The 18,236-nt window shown below is 38.8% G+C and overlaps 1 protein-coding gene across 6 annotated transcripts in view; it reads left to right on the top strand.

The window, feature by feature from the left end:
- Window positions 1-43: 43 nt before the first annotated feature.
- The window catches only part of MSH4 (mutS homolog 4), a 31,771-nt gene continuing 13,578 nt past the window's right edge, over window positions 44-18,236 (top strand). For 4 of the 6 annotated variants that reach the window (XM_062634060.1, XM_062634061.1, XM_062634065.1 and 1 more), the window contains exons 1-8: window positions 1,729-2,075; window positions 4,146-4,307; window positions 7,144-7,307; window positions 9,882-9,992; window positions 11,031-11,146; window positions 11,734-11,907; window positions 14,191-14,363; window positions 15,092-15,159. In XM_062634060.1, coding sequence (XP_062490044.1) covers window positions 1,799-2,075; window positions 4,146-4,307; window positions 7,144-7,307; window positions 9,882-9,992; window positions 11,031-11,146; window positions 11,734-11,907; window positions 14,191-14,363; window positions 15,092-15,159 — 1,245 coding nt within the window. In that variant the 5' untranslated portion in view covers window positions 1,729-1,798. Of the gene's footprint in view, window positions 274-1,728; window positions 2,076-2,318; window positions 2,403-4,019; window positions 4,062-4,145; window positions 4,308-7,143; window positions 7,308-9,881; window positions 9,993-11,030; window positions 11,147-11,733; window positions 11,908-14,190; window positions 14,364-15,091; window positions 15,160-18,236 lie in introns of those variants that run through there. The other 2 variants (XM_062634066.1, XM_062634062.1) reach the window with 2 other exon arrangements.

Raw genomic sequence — 18,236 nt, forward strand, 5'->3', positions numbered from 1 at the left:
TACTTTCATAACCTTTTTTTCTTTTTCCCCGTGGAAATATTCCTATGGAAAGATCCCAACATTATATTAGTACTTGATTTTAAGTACTGTAGCATAGCCAGTATTCCCAGCAATAAATATTGCAAGATACTGTATGAGAATTTGTGAGAGAATAGTGAATAATCTGGGTACATAAATTGTGTGTCTGTAGATATGCTTATTCAAAGAAAATGAGGAGGGAAGAGGGATCAACAGCCATTCTGTTACCTTCAAGAACATGGTCCAAGTCCAGAGGTATGTACTTTATTCCAGAGATGATTTTTCTCAGTTTTCTTAAGGCAACTTGGTTAAGTTGTAACCTGTGACCATACAGAAGGAAGGAAGGTGGAAGATGGACTTCGCTTTTGTTTCTGCCTTTCTTGTCATATGCTTGGATTTCTGTCAGAGAAGAGGAAAAGGGTCTAACCACCAGCTGCAGGAGTCTGAATACACTCTGAATTGATGGAAGGGTGTCGTGGTTTAAGCCCAGCCGGCAACCCAGAACCACGCAGCGCTCGCTCACTCCCCCCTTTCCTCCCCCTGCTTGCAGAGGGATGGGGAGGAGAATTGAAAGAATGTAATTCCCACGGGTTGAGATAAGAGCAGTCCAGTAACTAAGGTATAATGCAAATCACTGCTGCTACCACCAATAATAATAATAATGATAAGGGAAATAACAAGGGGAGAGAATACAACCACTCGCCACCCACCAACCGATACCCAGCCTGACTGAACAGTGATCTAGCCCTTCCGGGTAACTGCCCCAGTTTATATACTGGGCATGACAGTGCTGTGGTATGGAATACCTCTTTGGTCAGTTTGGGTCAGGTGTCCTGTCTCTGCTTCCTCCTGGCTTCCCCTCCTCCCTGGCAGAGCATGAGACTCAGAGTAAACATTACTGAGCAGCAGCTAAAACCATCGGTGTTACCTGTGCTGTTCCCAGGCTGAAAGTCAAAATCACAGCACTGCACCAGCTACTAAGAAGGAGAAAAATGACTGCTACTGCTGAACCCAGGACAAAAGGAAAGCTCAGTGTAGGACTTGAAATTGAGGACAGGCAGTAGCTGGAATGGGCACCTGCAGCCTGCCATCCTTTGCTCTGCAGTGACATTCAAGTTCCTGGTACCAGGCTGATGATGCTCGCTGCTGAGAAAGCACGTGCTTTCTGAACTGTGAGCAGATGCCAGCAGAGGAGCTGCAACTGCTGTCATTTCAGTTGTGAAGCTGAGTATCCATCAGACTGCAGTTGTCTGTGAAGCGCCGTGGGCTGGCAAGGGCTGGCTTCTGTTTGGAGTGTTTTTTAATGCAGGTGTGTTACGTTCCAAGGACAAATCTTGTCAGAATGTTTATTGGAACGGTTTTAGTGGTGTGTATGCATGCTACAGTCACGTGACACACGTCAGAGCGTGCTAAGGGCATGGTTTAACAATTCTAGATGTACACAAGCTTTATGGTTGTTATTGGGATCTTTTAGTACCTGAAGTCGTGAGCAGGGAGGACGCGGCTGGAGCAGTTTCTGGATGCTGAAGAACGGATGTGGGGCGAGCTGCGGGTGAACGCGCCGCTCCCGTTCTGCAGAGCTCCCTTCCCTTGCAGCCCCGTGTCACCCTTTCACTGCGTGCGCAGCCGCGCTGTCTGCGGCGGGGCGAGCGCTGTTTGTGCCCGTGTGCGGCGGGGGCGCGCGGCTCCCCTCAGCGGCCGCCGGGGGCGGGGGTGTGAGAGCGGGGCGGGGGCGCCGCCATTTTCGGGGGCGGCGGTGGCCGTTCGGGGCGAGGCGGCGATGCTGGAAGCGAGCAGTACGGCGGCCGCGTACCGGCGGGAGGCCGCCTCGGCCACCTCGGAGTCCTACACCGGCCGCTGCTCCTCCACGTCGCGGTTGGGAGGGCGGGCGGAGCGGCCGCCCCGCTATACCCTTGGGCTGCTGCAGACGCCGCGCAGCACGACGGGCAGCACCGGAGAGCTCTCCAGCGGCGGGGCCGGGCCGGGCAGCTCAAGCCAGGAAGGCGTCGCCCCCAGCCGGGTTGCCGGGGTAAAGGCGCCGGTTTCCGGAAGAGGAGGTGGGGTGCTGCGTTGCCCTTTCCGTACGGGTCTTGGCCGCTTTCTTCTGTCGCCCTGCCCGCTGTTTCGGTCGAAGGGGCAGTTACACGCGGTGGTTGACTGACGGGGCGCAGCACCATCTCCTTAGTGACCTTTCTCCCCCCGCCCCGCCGCTTCCCGTCAAACCATCAGGACAATGGTGGTCGTTCTTCACCCTTCTTTAAATAAATCATTATTTTCTTGATGTGAGATTTCTAATAGCATTATCTCGGTTCCCTGATGGGGTCAGTAATTTGGTTTGAATTGCAACACAGTATTGCTTCACTAGGGACCTGGACAGCGTTCAGGTGGTTATGGGACTTCGGTTTGATTTCTTTGGTGGTGGTTTTTCTTTATTCTTTTTTTTTTTCTGTTTTTTTTTGCTGGTTGGTTTGTTGTTTTTTTTTTTGTTTTGTGTGTGTGTGTGTGTAGTTTTAAATGCTGTTATCCTCCATGTGTTGTAAAAATGTTGAGGTCCTAAAATGTGATATTGCTATTGCCATCCTCCACATAAAGCTGTTCACCCCGGGCTGCTGGCTCCCGCTGAGGACGTGGCCCCTCAGCTCCTGACTGCTGAACATGTGTGCACCAGCCAGTTCCTATTGTTCAAATTGTATGTTTTTCAGTGAAAAACCTATAAAAGGAGCTGGAAATTATCTTAACACTTGCTGGAATGCATTCTGAAGTGCATACATCTTCATTACATGTAAACTGGGAGGAAGGTAACGTGGTTGTGGGTAATGTACATGCTCAGTCATGAATCCTAAAAAATGCCAAACAACAAACAGAATTTCAATTTGAGTAGTGCATAACTTGTTAAATGCTGGTTTTAAAAGATACCCCAAGGTGGTTCAGTTCATCTGGTCTTTAAAATCACATTTTTCCCCATGTTGTGCCAGGAAATCAAAGTCTTCTCTGCCAAACTTCTGAGTGAACTTACGCATTGTGAATGATTTTTTTTTTTTTTTAAATCACTGTGCATTTCAGTGCTGATTTGTCCACTCTTAAACAACCAACCAACCAAAACCCCAAACAAAACAGTCTGAACTAATGATGTTTTGTTGGTTTTTTTTTTCCAGATGTCAGTTTTGTAAGATCTCAAAAAAACATCTCCCACAAAAAAAAATCAAACAATATTGTCAGTATTTTTGTACCAACCATGAGGAAATGTCATGCAGTTAATGGGTCATCTGAGCACAGTGCTAAAGTATTCTGTCTTATAGATCTATTTTTAATTTAATAGAGGGAACAGAAATGTTTGGGCTTCCATGTCTCTTAATACCTGGAATTTTGTAATTGCTAAGTAGAAAAACTCTATTTTAATTCCTTTTTATGCAACTTACAGCAACTATTCAAGCTAAATTAAGGATATGATGTTGATTTTAGTCATCTCAAAAGAACTGAAAATAAATATTTTAAATAATTCGTTAAACAGAAACATGATCTGAGAGATTTTGCAGGACTTAAAAATAGAGATAAATCCGAAGATGTGTGTAAAAGAAACTGCAGGTAACAGATACTTCCCAGATTATTGTATGATTTCTGAGAGCTGAACCCCATAAATTCAAAGGGAGATCACTGCATTCTCAAGTGGAGGAGGTTTTGAGCATGGTTCTTTGTTTTCTTTTATTAAAAAAGGAATGCTGACCTTCAAAAATAAATAAACCCATAAACACATGCAGTTTCAGGTATAGATTTAAAAACTGATAGGCAAATGTAAGATGGTGCTGACACCACATTCATAACTGTAAGGTACATTAGAATATGAAATTATGTGTGGTACAGTGACTTCTGTAGTATTTCAGTCTAGCAATGCAAACAGTGGCTTTCATTGGTGCCTCAACTTACGTCATTGTGGAAAATAAGCATTAGTAGAGGTTTGATTTCAAAACAGACTTCTTTTTATTTTATTTCATACTTCAAAGAGCCTCTGTGACATTAGAGGTTGTTGCTTGGATATCTCTGTAGTAAGAAAAATAAAGTTTTCAAAGTGGTATATTTATGTATTGCTTTCTGAATAAAAAAAAATATTTTTTTCCTTCCCCTTTCAGAATCATATTTTGGGGACAAAAGTTCTTGTGTAGAAAACACTAGCACACTGAATCTCACAAGTTCTTCTGTGCGAGGCCTGCATAGCACATGTGTAGCAAAAACACCCCTCTCTTCTAGTAGATCTGTTTGCAGAAGCCATACGCCTCTTATGGGATATTCAGGTAAGATTAACAGCTATTAAAGGAAATAGTCCTACTTACATTTTTTACATTATTTTATAAAGCACATTTTATTTTTTAATGTGATCCAGTAAGATACTGAAGTATATTCAAAACTCAGAACATAGTGTGTTTTGTACTACAGAGGGTGCCTGCCAATGCAACATGCACCCATAGGGGAAAATGCTACATTAAATACTTGAGTAGATGTTTTGGTATTGCAACCTCTTGCCATTCTCCATTCATGTATAAATTATCACTGTAGTTATAATTCAGGCTTTTTTCAAATTGTCCAAAATGGATTTATTTTTGTGGCCATGTTGGTTTGTGTGGTGACTGAACTGAAGATCCCAAATTCATGCACGTTGCTGATCAAGGTTTCTTCTTAGGGTTGTAAATGCTTTGTACATTGTATATCATGATGTCATTCTCAAGTCTCTTGATGCAAGTTTTACATGGTTTACATTGGTCTCTTCAAAGATGTAGAACACTAGATCTTCAGAGGAATGCTTATCCATTGGGTATGAGCTATTTATGCAAAAGTTGTGCTACAGGTTAATGATGCCGTGTGCCAGGTTATGTCTGTCTGTGTGCTCTGGTAGTGCAGAAGTGATGGGTTTCCAAGTTCTTTGACTGATTAATCAGTTCTGTCTTTAGTGTTCTTAAAGTTGTTTAATGGTAGTTCTTTGAAGCAACGAAATTATTTAAAAATTTATTTGAAAAAAATACCTATTCCTGATAAGAATATAAACTGGCTCTCCACTTGCCACTGAATTATTATTTTGCAAAATGTAAGTATCATGAAGTGTGTGGTTTCCTGCAGCTGTTGTGATGCAGTTTTCTTTGTGACTACTCCAGGAACTGGAGAATTGGAGTAACTATGATGTTGAAACCCACAGAGCAGATTTCTTTAGACATTATGCAACTTAACAGTGAAACAGCCTCACTTCATCTGTTTCCTTTGATTTTACCTGTGTGTTCTTTAGCCTGAAGAAGTTGATTTTTTTCTGTTTTGTGTGTGACAGTCCTTAATCAATCTTTCACTGACCTTTAATGACTACAGCATATCCAGAATCTCACGTTCTGCTATGTAGCGAAGTGTATGTAGCAGCTGCTTTCCATAGGCTGATAGTTACTTCGGTATTGCAAGTTACACATTTGCTAGTTTGAATAGCACAGTCTCACAATGTTTGGTCACAGATTTCCAAACAAAACATTGTTAGTAGCTTCTCCAGTAGAATTTGGAAGAATGCAATGCCATTTTGCAAATATGAAACAAAAATTAGATGAGATACCAAAAGAAGCAGTGTATACATGTTTTTGGTTTTTCATAGACTAGGAGAATTTCAGTACACCAAATAAAATTACATCAACCCATTACAAGAGCACTGCTTCTTAAATGTGGAATATAATTGGATGTGTTGGGACTTCATTATTATTGGTTAGACATGTTGTTGCATTGATTTGTGATGGCAGGCACCTAGAGGAAAACGGGGGAGAAGTGGGAGGGCCAGCTCATTTCATTCAGCTTCTCATCACCCCGATTCTGACTGCAGGTGATAACCTCATCTCAGAGACTGTCCAACTTCCCAACTCACAGATTAGCTTTTAGGTGCCAGAAGACTAATGCTAGGACAGTTGGGTTTTAACTTGATGCTAATTAAACTTCTGTTTCTTAGCAGAAGTGGTATGAAGTACTGTATGAAGTGGTGTGGGAAGAGTGAGATGAAGGAATGCGTCAGCCTTTGTCTCCAGTCAGCTGTACTTCATTAAATCGTAGTTGAACGAAAAACAGGCCCATTTTTGAAATTTCAGCTATTTGGCTGACATGAGATGAGGAATAACAGCTCTGTTCAGGTTAGATATCAACATCAGGTTTATTGTAGGTCTGTAGTACAATCCCAAAGTAGATTTGCTGTGTTGTGTTGGGCAAGTTGTTAAAGCAGTTGAGTTGGTGGTTTTATCTGCATGGGGGGAAAGAAAGAGACTAAGTAAGACAATGAGGGTTAGTGTCTTCAGGAAGGATGGCATTAGGCGTTAAGGAGCTTAATTTTCACAGTTAGTCTTTGCAAGGGGTGTGTTGGAGAGATAGCTGGGTATTTGAAGGAGGAGATGACATTTGTTGAGGTTGTGATGATATCTGGGAAAATGCAGGCTAAAACAATTTTCAGATACCAAAAATGATAAAAAAACCCTCCACACCAAAATAAAAATCTAATTACTGGGACTCAAGCATACTATAGATATAGATATTAGAATAGTTTAGCATAAAATCCGATAAAATATATATATTTGTATATAAAAACATTTGCTTTCCCTAACTTGATCTAAGTTCCCTAAGATCTAAGCAACCTCGATCAGAGCTATGCCTTTAGTGGAATATTAATTTACAGTATCTCTCTGCAATTAATACATCTGATTTTAATTAACGGTAATAGCTATGCATCATTGGAATTTAAATGGCAAGTGTTTAATTATAGCCCTGTCTTTTGGCATGTAATAAACATTGGTTCTTTGTTTAGCACAGAGGTAGTGACTCAGAAAGCGTTTTCAGTTGCAACAGAGATGTGATTAGTTCTGACAATCTTTAGGTAATGCATTCAGTCCGTCTTTTAATGTAGGAGTGTGATGGTTACGCTTTGGAAAGTGCCTTGCCTGTATGGTGTGGCAAGTAAGGAGTTCAACAACCAGGATTTTTAATTTTTAATGAAGTTTGTTAAATTGAATGGGATTTCCATTATATGAGAATACAAATACATATTTCACTTGGGATGTCAAAGAATGATTCTGTGAACATAAAGTAGTGGCTTGTAACTGAATATATGCAACTGTTTTACAGTTACATCCTCGTCTGCAGTCTCTACTCATACTGCTGCATCAGTTATTGTAGCTGTAATAGAAGGAAGAGGCCTTGCCAGAGGTGAAGTAGGAATGGCCAGTATCGACTTAAAAAATCCTGAGGTGATACTATCACAGTTTTCAGACAATACAACTTATGCCAAGGTATTGTTGCATATACTTAATTGCTGTTTCCCTTACAGGCTAATTATGACTTTCTTCCTTAAAAAAGCTTATGACTAATGGGAATGTGATAGTTTGTAGAAGAAACTTCTCAAATGTGAAAGCAACAAATTCTAGAAGATTTGCAGTGTTGAAAGGACTATTTTCCTTACTGTGCCTCAGGTTTTAGATGAAGGGGAAAGAATGTTCTGCAAAAGAAAAGTAGCCTTTGCAAAAACCAGTGTGTCTGAATTGTGAGGGAGTGAGATGCCTAATTTTGAAGATCACTGGGCAATACATGGTAGTAGAACTTGCAAATACTTTTCATCAGGCAGAATAGCTCTGAGAGCAGAACGGCATAAATGGTATGGTAGGGTAGGGTAACTGTAGGTCTGGCTTTGTTTGACTGCATAAATATTCTGTCTCATCAGCTTGAACTGAAATTCACCCCATTTACAGCCAAGTGTTCTGAATACAGAACTGAATACCCTAATTTGGAGAGTAATATCTCTGCTTTATGTAACACAAGCATTAGTAAAACATCTAATGGTTTTGTTGTAGCTATGCATGCTAGAAAATAATGTGGCTTGTAGGATCTTTACAATATTTGAAGGAATAAAACCTAAATTTATGAGAATAAGTAGCTATGACTCAGGATATAAACAGCCATCAAATCTGTTTACTGAAACATGTTGTCTAATGTAATTCTTTTGTTTTTAATCAGCAGTGCTTTTAAAACTTATCCTGATCTTGACACACGTGGGTACATATTAAACCTGGCAGCTACAGAAGTACTTTTGTAATACACAGCACTAAAATTCAAAATGAGATGCGCACCTTGAAAGTGTGGGTGCGTGATAAAATGTCGAGGTTCGGGTGATGATGTGGCAACTTAAATAACCATTCTCTTAAAGGTGTGAAAGTGAAAACTTGATCTGGTAGTACCTAAGAAAAAACCCTGTCCTGTGTAAGGAAAAGAATGTTAAGACTAGAATCTTGCAAGGAAATCTTGGATTAATTTTATGGAAGTTGTTTAATGGTTTCGTAAAGATTGCAGTTACTTCTAAGTGTAAAAGGCTTTCTTTTCAGCTAGCAGTAGCTGTGTTTAGGGTCTCCCTGTTCTACTGTGTCAAGGTTAAGGGCTGCATTAGTGTCCCATGAAATTTATCTTTGTCAAACTGGAAAGTATTTTAGCTGCCCAAACTCCCTCCCTATCCCTTTACTTTTGATTTTTGTCTTGCATTTAATGATAAAATACTTCTCTTAAGACTGGTATTTTGTCTTTAAATTATGATAACACAACTTTCTTCTCTGTTACTCAGGCTTGTAACTTGTCAAGTTTACATCTTCTGTTACTGCTTGTCAGGCCTTGACCAGATTGTTCAATATTTTTCTCCCTTACTATTCTAAAAGATGGCATTTTTATTTGTATACATATCTTTGTATTTTTTCATTTAGATTACTGACTTCTTCAGTCTGTGGGCATACCTGATACTGTATTGACCATCCAGTCAAAAAAAAACCAAAATCCCAAACAAAGAACCCCAAAACAAACCAACTCTCAGACCTTTTCCCCAAGGGCACTACATGGCTTAGTTTTGTATCTCATTCTTTAACACGTTTAACAGTACTGTCTTACCTGCTGATCAGCTGCTTTTTTACAGTGTCACTATCCATGTTTTGCTAGTGATTGATATCAAACTTACTGTATTTTACTTTTCTTGTATGCTTTTATTTTTGAATGTTACATAAATTAATTCAGTGAAGTTTTCTTGCATTCTTTAAGTTCCTCAAGGTTCACTGTATCTGTGATACCTCTGAAAAAAATTTCTAATGATTACCAGACATGATGGGCAGCAGTAGCTTTCCCTCCCACCCTGCAATACCCTTATATATTTTGTGGGTTTTTTCTTTATGCTTGTTCACCTTTCCATTTTTACCTGTCCCTTCTATCACATCTTAACTTCTAAGCGCTTAAAGTTTGTTTCTTCCTTGAGAATAGGTGGTTGATTATATAAATGCCTAATGTTTGTTCTCTCTTATGAAGTAAATAAATAGAAAAGCATTTAGTGTACTTTGAATCCCTGCAGCAGGTGTGTAAAAATGAGAGAAATGTTGTAAGAGGAGGTTACAAGAAAGTCTAAAGCAAGTCTCAATCAAAAGATTATTAATATTCAGACATGTTACATTTCTTCATCTTCCAGAGCACCATTAACATTACAGCTGCAAGCCCAGAAAGCTGCTGTCTGTTGAAAATAAGTCCTTCTCCCATCTTAGCCATGGAATACAGTTCTGGATATTTATCTCTTGCTTTGACAACAAACATGTTTTGGTGTTGGACAGGGAATAGATACCTGTATTTTTTGTTAATGTGGTTTCATGTATATTTAGATACCCATATCTATAGATATGGATAAATTTTACTTGGTGTAGAACTCAGCAGAAAGTTTGGTCTTTATTTACAATATTACACATATTTGTAATTTTTAAAATATAAGGATGCTGTCATTCTTCATTGCTGGTTCATATTTTAGATTATAGATGGATTTTCATTGATTTTATAATTTTTTTGTTCAGGTCATTACCAAGCTCAAGATTTTAACACCACTAGAAATCATAATGTCAAACACTGCTTGTGATGCAGGGAACACAACAAAATTGTTCAGTCTGATAACAGAACATTTCAAGGTAAGCTCTTAAATTTCATTCAATATTTTAGAGTCTTTATTGATCGCTTTTATACGATTGTTGATTTGAGAGCTTTCTACAACTTGTAAAACCCTGAATGCAATCAGATTTTGTGTGGTTTATGATTTTTTGGGCCTAATTTTACCATGGTAAAGAATAATCTAAATGCAGTTCCAGCACTAGTAGATCTAATCTTGACAATTGCAGAGATAAGTATATTTTTGATTAAAGACCCAAGTTTCAAATTTATAGTATTGAAATAATTTTAATACTGAACCTAGGAAGGACTCAGAGGTTAAAAGAAATCAAGCAGTTTCCTTTGCTCCTTTTTTGTTTTCTCTCAACCTGATAAATAGATGGGGCTATAGAAGAAAGAGCCCCGCAGGGTGAAAGATCATGAGATAAATAGTGTATGTAATTTGTAATTATCAAAGCCTCAGAAGTTTTAAAAAACTCTGTATTGAATACTGCTTTAAGTGCTCCCTTGTCTGTACTGCTGGTGGCCTCTTCACGAGTCCTTTTCTGCTTCCTGACGTCTCCTCTTTGTTTTGCGTATACCGCTTGCACATCCCACCCATTCCATTACATTAACCTGTGTATCTTTATTGCCAGTTTACTGCTGAGAGCTTGATAATGATCCCTTGGGCTTAAACCTTGGCAAGAGAAAACTGTAGTTTCAATGTCAGCATTGATGCTGCCATGAAAATAACTTTCCATGACGTCATTAATTTTAACCAAATCCAAGTTCTTTGTCTTGTTCTTGAGAGCAAGAGCAATATCCAAGAAAAAGCCTATATTAATTTGCTCAAAACAGTAGTATGAGCCTATTTGTATGTACTTACTAGCAAAGAGAAGGAAAGATGAGTGGCAGTAGCGTGGCTTGCTTGTGCTGATAAGCTAGAATGAATACTTACACAGATTGCTAAACCAAATGATAGATTTTCTTGGAAACACATATCACTAGAAAAATAGAGAAGTCTGATGATAAAAATCTTTGTAACTTTTAAAACTATTTGCTTTTCCCCTCCATCTTCACAGAATGTGACTTTTACAACTGTGCAAAGAAAATATTTCAATGAAACTAAGGGTTTGGAATACGTAGAACAATTGTGTGCTTCTGAATTCAGCACCATTTTCATGGAGGTTCAGTCAAAGTATGTTTAAATAAGGAAAAAACACACGGTGTTCAGATAAGTTTTTAACACCTTTTTGCATACTTAGCACACAAGTCTTGTGGGTTGGTGCAAAAGCTAGGGAACCAGAAGAGAGCTGTTCTTTTATTCTGCCCTCCAATGTTTCTGATACATCTAGAAACTTGCATAGAAAGCCTGTTACAGCCTCTTTTTTGTTTGTTTGGTTTTTTTTTTTCTTCTGCTCTTGTTTTTGTTTTCATAGCTTTCCACTTTCTTCTCTTTGTTTTCCTTGTACCAGCAATTTTAAGTAGTGATCCTTGGTGACCTGGGTCTTGAAGTCATGTACTGAAATATGTATGTTTGAAGTACCAGGTATATAGTGTGGGGTGTCACGTGTACAGACAGTCAAACATGAATATTTTATTTACATCCATATATGTGCACTATTCATGGGTTAGTGCATACCTAAAACATACTGTGTTTTCAGTGCTATCAATCCCGGTAGTTGTCAAGCACAAGTGTGAATGTAATTTCTGTAGTGCAGCGTTTGGTTTTGTGGTATTTCAGTAGCCTTGTTCAACATTCATTAAAGATTGTTTCTTTCCAAGGTATTACTGTCTTGCAGCTGCTGCAGCTTTGCTAAAATATGTAGAGTTTATTCAGAATTCGGTTTATGCTCCTAAATCACTCAAGGTGCGTTTCCAGGGGAGTGAGAAAACAGCCATGATAGATACATCATCAGCACAAAATCTGGAATTAGTGATTAATAACAGAGATTCTCGGTAAGAATATTTAAGTTTACAAATTGCATTTTTTAAAGTTGTATTTTACCAAGTGTTCTCGATGTTTGTGTCAAAGAGCTGACCAATATATTTATTTCTGTATGACAGATCTTATACCATTCAGAACTTACAGAAAATACTTGGACAGAGAAATACATTACAATTCAGCACAAAATTTCTAGCATAGGAATCCCACAAATGAATTGCAGAAAGATGACACGTAGTCATCTTTGAATCAGTGTAAACTTAAAATGATATTGATGCAAAATTTCACAGATCATGAAATGAAAGAGGTAACACGTCCATAAGAAGTTGCTTATGTTGGATTAAACTGCCTGGATATTATTCATTTTACACAAGATAAACAGGCTTGAAACATTGTTTTCCTTTCCTTTACTTCTAAGGACTAGTGGCAAGTTGTTCTCCACAGTGAGAACAATGCCTGGAACACTTCTTTCACCAGGAGTTCCTTGCTTTCTAGGCAGAAGGGGAACTGCAAGAGTTACCTTCTCAAGACTGTTACACTTCTGGTTAGAACTGGCTGCCTGCCAAGTTCTGAGATCCACCTCTGCTCATAAATCCACTCATCACCCTGATATAAAAAGGAGAGCCTGGAGATTGCTCGCTCTCCAAGTATTACTTGTAAAAGCTTTCTGCTTAGAAGTATATCAGAATTATAAAATGGTTTGGGTATGAAGGGACCTTTAAAGATCTTCTAGTTCCAAGCTCCCTGCTCTGGGCAGGGGCACCTTTGACGAGATCAGCCACCCTTACCACTGTTCTTTTGTGTTTTGTCTTGCTTGGCTCTTGCTCTGTTTTTCTCCCTGGTTTTCTCTTGTGGGGATCACAGAGAACAAAGTTAGATCTGTTCTTTCAGAAGAGGGTGGTAACTATGGTTTCTTTCTATTCATCTGCCATGCTTTGCCCTCAGTTTCTTCTTGTTTGCTCCATCGCTTCATATGTAACTGCAGGAGCCAGCCTGTAGGATTGGCACCCTCAGAGTAATATTTCTCTGAAAGCTGCTCTAAGAGAGGAAGGAGGAGGACCTGAGCAGGAATAAACTGCTGCCTTTTTTTTTTTTTTTTTTTTAGTATTTTTGGTATTATAGCTGCACAATTTTTTGCTGACCCAGTAGCAAGCCTGAATCAGACCAGACAGTGCTGTTTCCATGACCTAAATATTACCCCTAAAGCCTATTTTGATATCTTTTTATCAGATATTAACAGGTAAACGTTAATAGTACAGGCACACACCAGAAACACCTGAATCAGGTTCTTGTGGCAGTATCTGAAGGGGCTTATCTCTTTTCATTTACTGTACAGGAAATGAGCCCTCAGTTGCTTAAAGGTAAGCAGTGTGGATACTATCCCAAATGTAGAGTTCCCTTTAATTGTTGCTATGAATTGCAGCTCATGGTAAGTATGTCCTTAATAAAACTGGCTTTGAATTTTACTGTTTTTTTAATTCTCTTGACTATTGCTTTCTTCTTTTGGATCATGATGTTTCAGGAGTTTCTGTACTGCCTAGCTATCTTTATGTTGTTTGGTGTCTGATTTCTTCCTATTCAAATTCTCCTTTCAATCACAGTGTTTATGTGGTCTTCTTTCAAGCCAGTAGTGTTGAAGGCTTCAGGTTTCTAAAACTGTTTGGTATGTACTAGATGTAAATATTATAGGCTGTTTATTTTAAACAGATACAATCAACCCTTAAGTGTGAAGCTCTGGGGTGTAACATGTAAAAGCCATGAACATGAGAATATTATTTACAGATCATTAGCATGTTGTCTCCTATAATGGCTGTAAGTCATTTCTTTCAAAAAATAAATCCAAAGCTTAATTCTCTCTTGAACTTGTAAGGATTTGAAGTAATTTTCAGAAATGTATTTTAACGGAAATGTTCAGATTAGTGTTTGATCTCAGACTCTTTAATTTGCCTCCTTCTGTTGGGTTTGTTTGGTTTTAATTAGCTCAACTGAGAAGAAAAATGTGAACTGCACCACTGCAGTAGGAATGGAATACTACCACAAAAGAATGAAGAAAATACTGAATACAAATGAATTTCTGTATTTAAGAAAATGATATAATGAGGGATAATATTGCATTAAATTGCATTAAATTGCCTGACTGCCTAAACTGCTGTAGTTCATATAATACACATGGCAAACAGGGAGGTGTTAAATATCCCAAAAGCATGTCTCAGATTTGTAGGGTACTCTTACCTGAAAATGTCCTTGACATTTACCATCTTTGTGAGTGTATTCTCCAGTCCATTTTGTTTTCAAAGGAATGGTCACACACTTTTCGGTGTACTAAACTACACCAAAACTCCGGGTGGAAGTCGAAGACTTAGATCCAATATCCTGGAGCCACTAACAGACGCTGAAACAATTAACACAAGACTGGACTGTGTTCAGGAATTCCTCCAGGATGAGGAGCTCTTTTTTGGTCTTCAAGCAGGTAGCAGTTTATTTTTTAATTCATAGTATTATATTTCTTTTTAAACATTTATTTCTGATAGACGAAAGTATGCGGGGTGACAATATGTTTGAAAAGTTGGGTTTTATAATTGTCAGGTGACATAGTGGGCACTTAATTTTTGAAGTAATCTTTATTTGATAGTGATGTTTTTTTCTCAAGTATTTTGCAAAGAAAAGTTAATTTCTCTGCTTAAAGTGGGTAGAAGTCAGCAGGCCAATAGCTTTTTCAAAAAGTTTAACTCTTCATCTCTATGGCTAGATACACACTATGTTGGAAGAATACAAGTACGTATAATATATACATTAAAACCAAAGGCATCACTGCTGTAATACTTGTGTATGCGTTGTTCTTTTGTCATTGCTCCGTAAAGCAGTGGCCTAGACAAATGTAAAATAAAGACTGTACCAGAGTATGAGTTAGTCCCCCTGAAGCTGGATCATGTAATCTTAATCATAGAAGAAATATGATTCAATCTAACAAAAGAATATTGCTGAATTGATATATGACCTCCAGTAAATAATATTTAGATACAGTAAATAATTGAGATAGCAGCTATTTTTAACCCATTTTTTAACTTGGTAAAGAATTTATGAAAATAGAATGAAAGAAAAAATTAACATAAGTATTACTAAATAATTATGTGAATGTAAAAAATTGATTTTACTATAATTATAGTTCGTTTTCTGTTCTGTACTTTTGTTTTACAGTTATCTCAAAATTCCTGGATACAGAACAACTACTTTCAGTTTTGGTACAAATTCCAAAGCAGGATACAGTATGTTTTGAAATACACTTTAGATTACGAGTTATCTGGCTAAGATGTGCAATATATAAATGTGATATCTGTAAATATGTGTGATACGATAAGGAAAAGACTGTACCTTAAAACCACATGGAATAATTCTATTATAGATTGAGAGTAGATCATATTTTACAGCAGTAGAGGATTCTCATAGAAGAATATTAGAAAAATTTGTGTTTGCTTCAATATCACATTTATCTAAACTTATACAAATTGACTTCAATACTCTTTACTTTTTCATCATTCCCCACCTTTAGTCTTCATATGCGTACGTGCTGTTTGACAGTACTATGATGAGAGAGAGGAATGTCCTTTGCATCAGCCTAAGAGGAAAAAGTGTATAACAGAAATTTACTCTTATTTTTGGAGGTCGATAAACTTTTTGATAGCCTAAAGAAAATGAAACATCTTTCTTACTAGAAAATAAATAATTTCTTGATTTTCATGTAATACAGGTGAATAGAAATTAGTCTTTATTGCCTGAAAAATTATTTTGAGAAAGATTCTTAGGAAGCATTCTGACTTTTCTCAGCTCTGCATACAAAACAGATGAACTAAGTCAGTCATATAAACATACAGAGCCAGAAATGGAACTTACCTGTTAATTTCCAAGGCACAGATGCTCTGTGAACCAAGTGCAGCTTTTTCATGCAGGGGTTAATGAACAACCTCTGAACAACAATGAGCTGACAGAAAACAATATACTCACTTGCATAGCATAAGCAGTACGAAATGAGGCAGAAGTTGCCCCTACACTGACTGTTCTCAAAAGCGGATAAGATTTATGTCTCAAGCACATAACTGAGGGATCTTTAGGTTATGAATAGTGTTTGGAAGTCATTTGTGCATCATGTTCTCGACCCATGCTTCTCTGTTAACGTTTGAATACAAGAGATAAGTAATGTATTGAAGAAACAATTACTCTTAAGTTTCCTCATGGTCCTGTTTTACAGATTGAAAGAGTACCCGGCTACATTAAATCATGTATCTAACTATTCTAGGATTCTGTGATCTCACAAGTCAAAAATGAAGTGCAGATAAAAGCATTTATTCATAAAAGTGCAACTAGACAATAAAGCTATAAATGCTTAGAATAACATAGCTTAGTTGAAAGACAAGCAATACTTTATCTGCTTGTGTTCAGGCTTCAGCAGGAAGGTGTTTTATTCCTTATCTGCATGACAGTGGCAGCCATGGTTTTGGTCTGTATGAGTGTTTTATACCTCCTGTGACATCCATTAGAGTGCATTCAGGAGCTTGGCTGACAGAGAAGGTTTCCATCACAGATCACCTTTGGCAAAATTACTGAATATACCTTCAGATCAGATTCCTTCGAACCTCTCTTTCCTCCTCAGTGTTTATAATGAATTTCCCATTTGAAGTCTTTTAGGAGCTTGAGAAAGGTTTAATCTTACACCTTGAAAATCACAGTGTAACATTTTTAACCAAAATTAATTAAAGTAACTGGGACCGGTATTATTTAATATATTCATCAACGATTTAGATGAGGGAATTGAGTGTACTATCAGCAAGTTTGCTGATGACACTGAGCTGGGAGGAGTGGCTGACACGCCAGAAGGCTGTGCTGCCATCCAGCGAGACCTGGACAGGCTGGAGAGTTGGGCAGGGAATAACTTGATGAAATATAACAAGGGAAAGTGTAGAGTCCTGCATCTGGGCAGGAACAACCCCAGGTTCCAGTATAGGTTGGGAAACGACCTGTTAGAGAGCAGTGTAGGGGAGAGGGACCTGGGGGTCCTAGTGGAGGACAGGATGACCATGAGCCAGCACTGTGCCCTTGTGGCTAAGAAGGCCAATGGCATCCTGGGGTGTATTAGAAGGGGGGTGGTTAGTAGGTCGAGAGAGGTCCTCCTTCCCCTCTACTCTGCCCTGGTGAGACCCCATCTGGAATATTGTGTCCAGTTGTGGGCCCCTCAGTTCAAGAAGGACAGGGAGCTGGTGGAGAGAGTCCAGCGCAGGGCAACAAAGATGATTAGGGGAGTGGAGCATCTCCCTCATGAGGAAAGACTGAGGGAGCTGGGTCTCTATAGTTTGGAGGAGACTGAGGGGTGACCTTATAAGTGTCTATAAATATATAAAGGGGGAATGTCACGAGGATGGAGCCAGGCTCTACTCAGTGGCAAACAATGATAGGACAAGGGGTAATGGGTACAAACTGGAACACAAGAGGTTCCACTTAAACTTGAGAAGAAACTTCTTCTCAGTGAGGGTGATGGAACACTGGAACAGGCTGCCCGAGGAGGTTGTGGAGTCTCCTTCCCTGGAGACATTCAAAACCCGCCTGGACACATTCCTGTGTAACACTATCTAGGTGTTCGTGCTCCGGCAGGGGGATTGGACTAGATGATCTTTTGAGGTCCCTTCCAATCTCTAGCATACTGTGAAAGTAAGGTTTCTCTTCCTTCAGTGTACCGCAGTGTGTTTGTTAGACTGGAGATCAGCTCCTGTTCCTAACTAGTTTGTAAACAAATGTTGGTGAAGACTCCATAAAGGACAGGCTTGCATTTTAGTCATTAATGAGTCTAAAAGAAGTAACATTATATGGAAGAGTTACTGACTATTGACTGTATTTGTTCATTTTCTCCCTTTGAGCCTGAAGTGCAGCATGTACAAAGATCCTCTTTTAACACCAGTTAGTTCCTGTAAGAACTATTCTAGCAAGGTGCACTCTGTGAATACCAGCTCTACACGTCTGACCATGTCTGTCCTTTTGATGTCCAATTCCATCATGGGACTTAGACCCCACATGTATTTGCAGATCATGATTCTTCCATTCATACATGTAGCATTATTTAGTCTTGTCTTTTACAGAAAAATTACTTCATATAGAAGGTTAAGATAAGGCAAGGGATGCCCTCTACCACAAGAATAAAGAGTTATTATATACAAAGAAGAAAAGATTTCACACAGGGTCAACTCCTACATTTGTGCTGAAAACGGACGTTAGGTTTTCTTCGGAACCAAACAGTGTGATTATCTATGTTGGTTTCTTAAAATCCCTCACACAGTGTATACGTAGTACATATGCT

Source organism: Pezoporus occidentalis, unplaced genomic scaffold, assembly GCF_034315485.1.
Source record: "Pezoporus occidentalis ecotype Australia unplaced genomic scaffold, CSIRO_AGI_Poc_V1 ctg410, whole genome shotgun sequence".
NCBI classification, from domain to species: domain Eukaryota; kingdom Metazoa; phylum Chordata; class Aves; order Psittaciformes; family Psittacidae; genus Pezoporus; species Pezoporus occidentalis.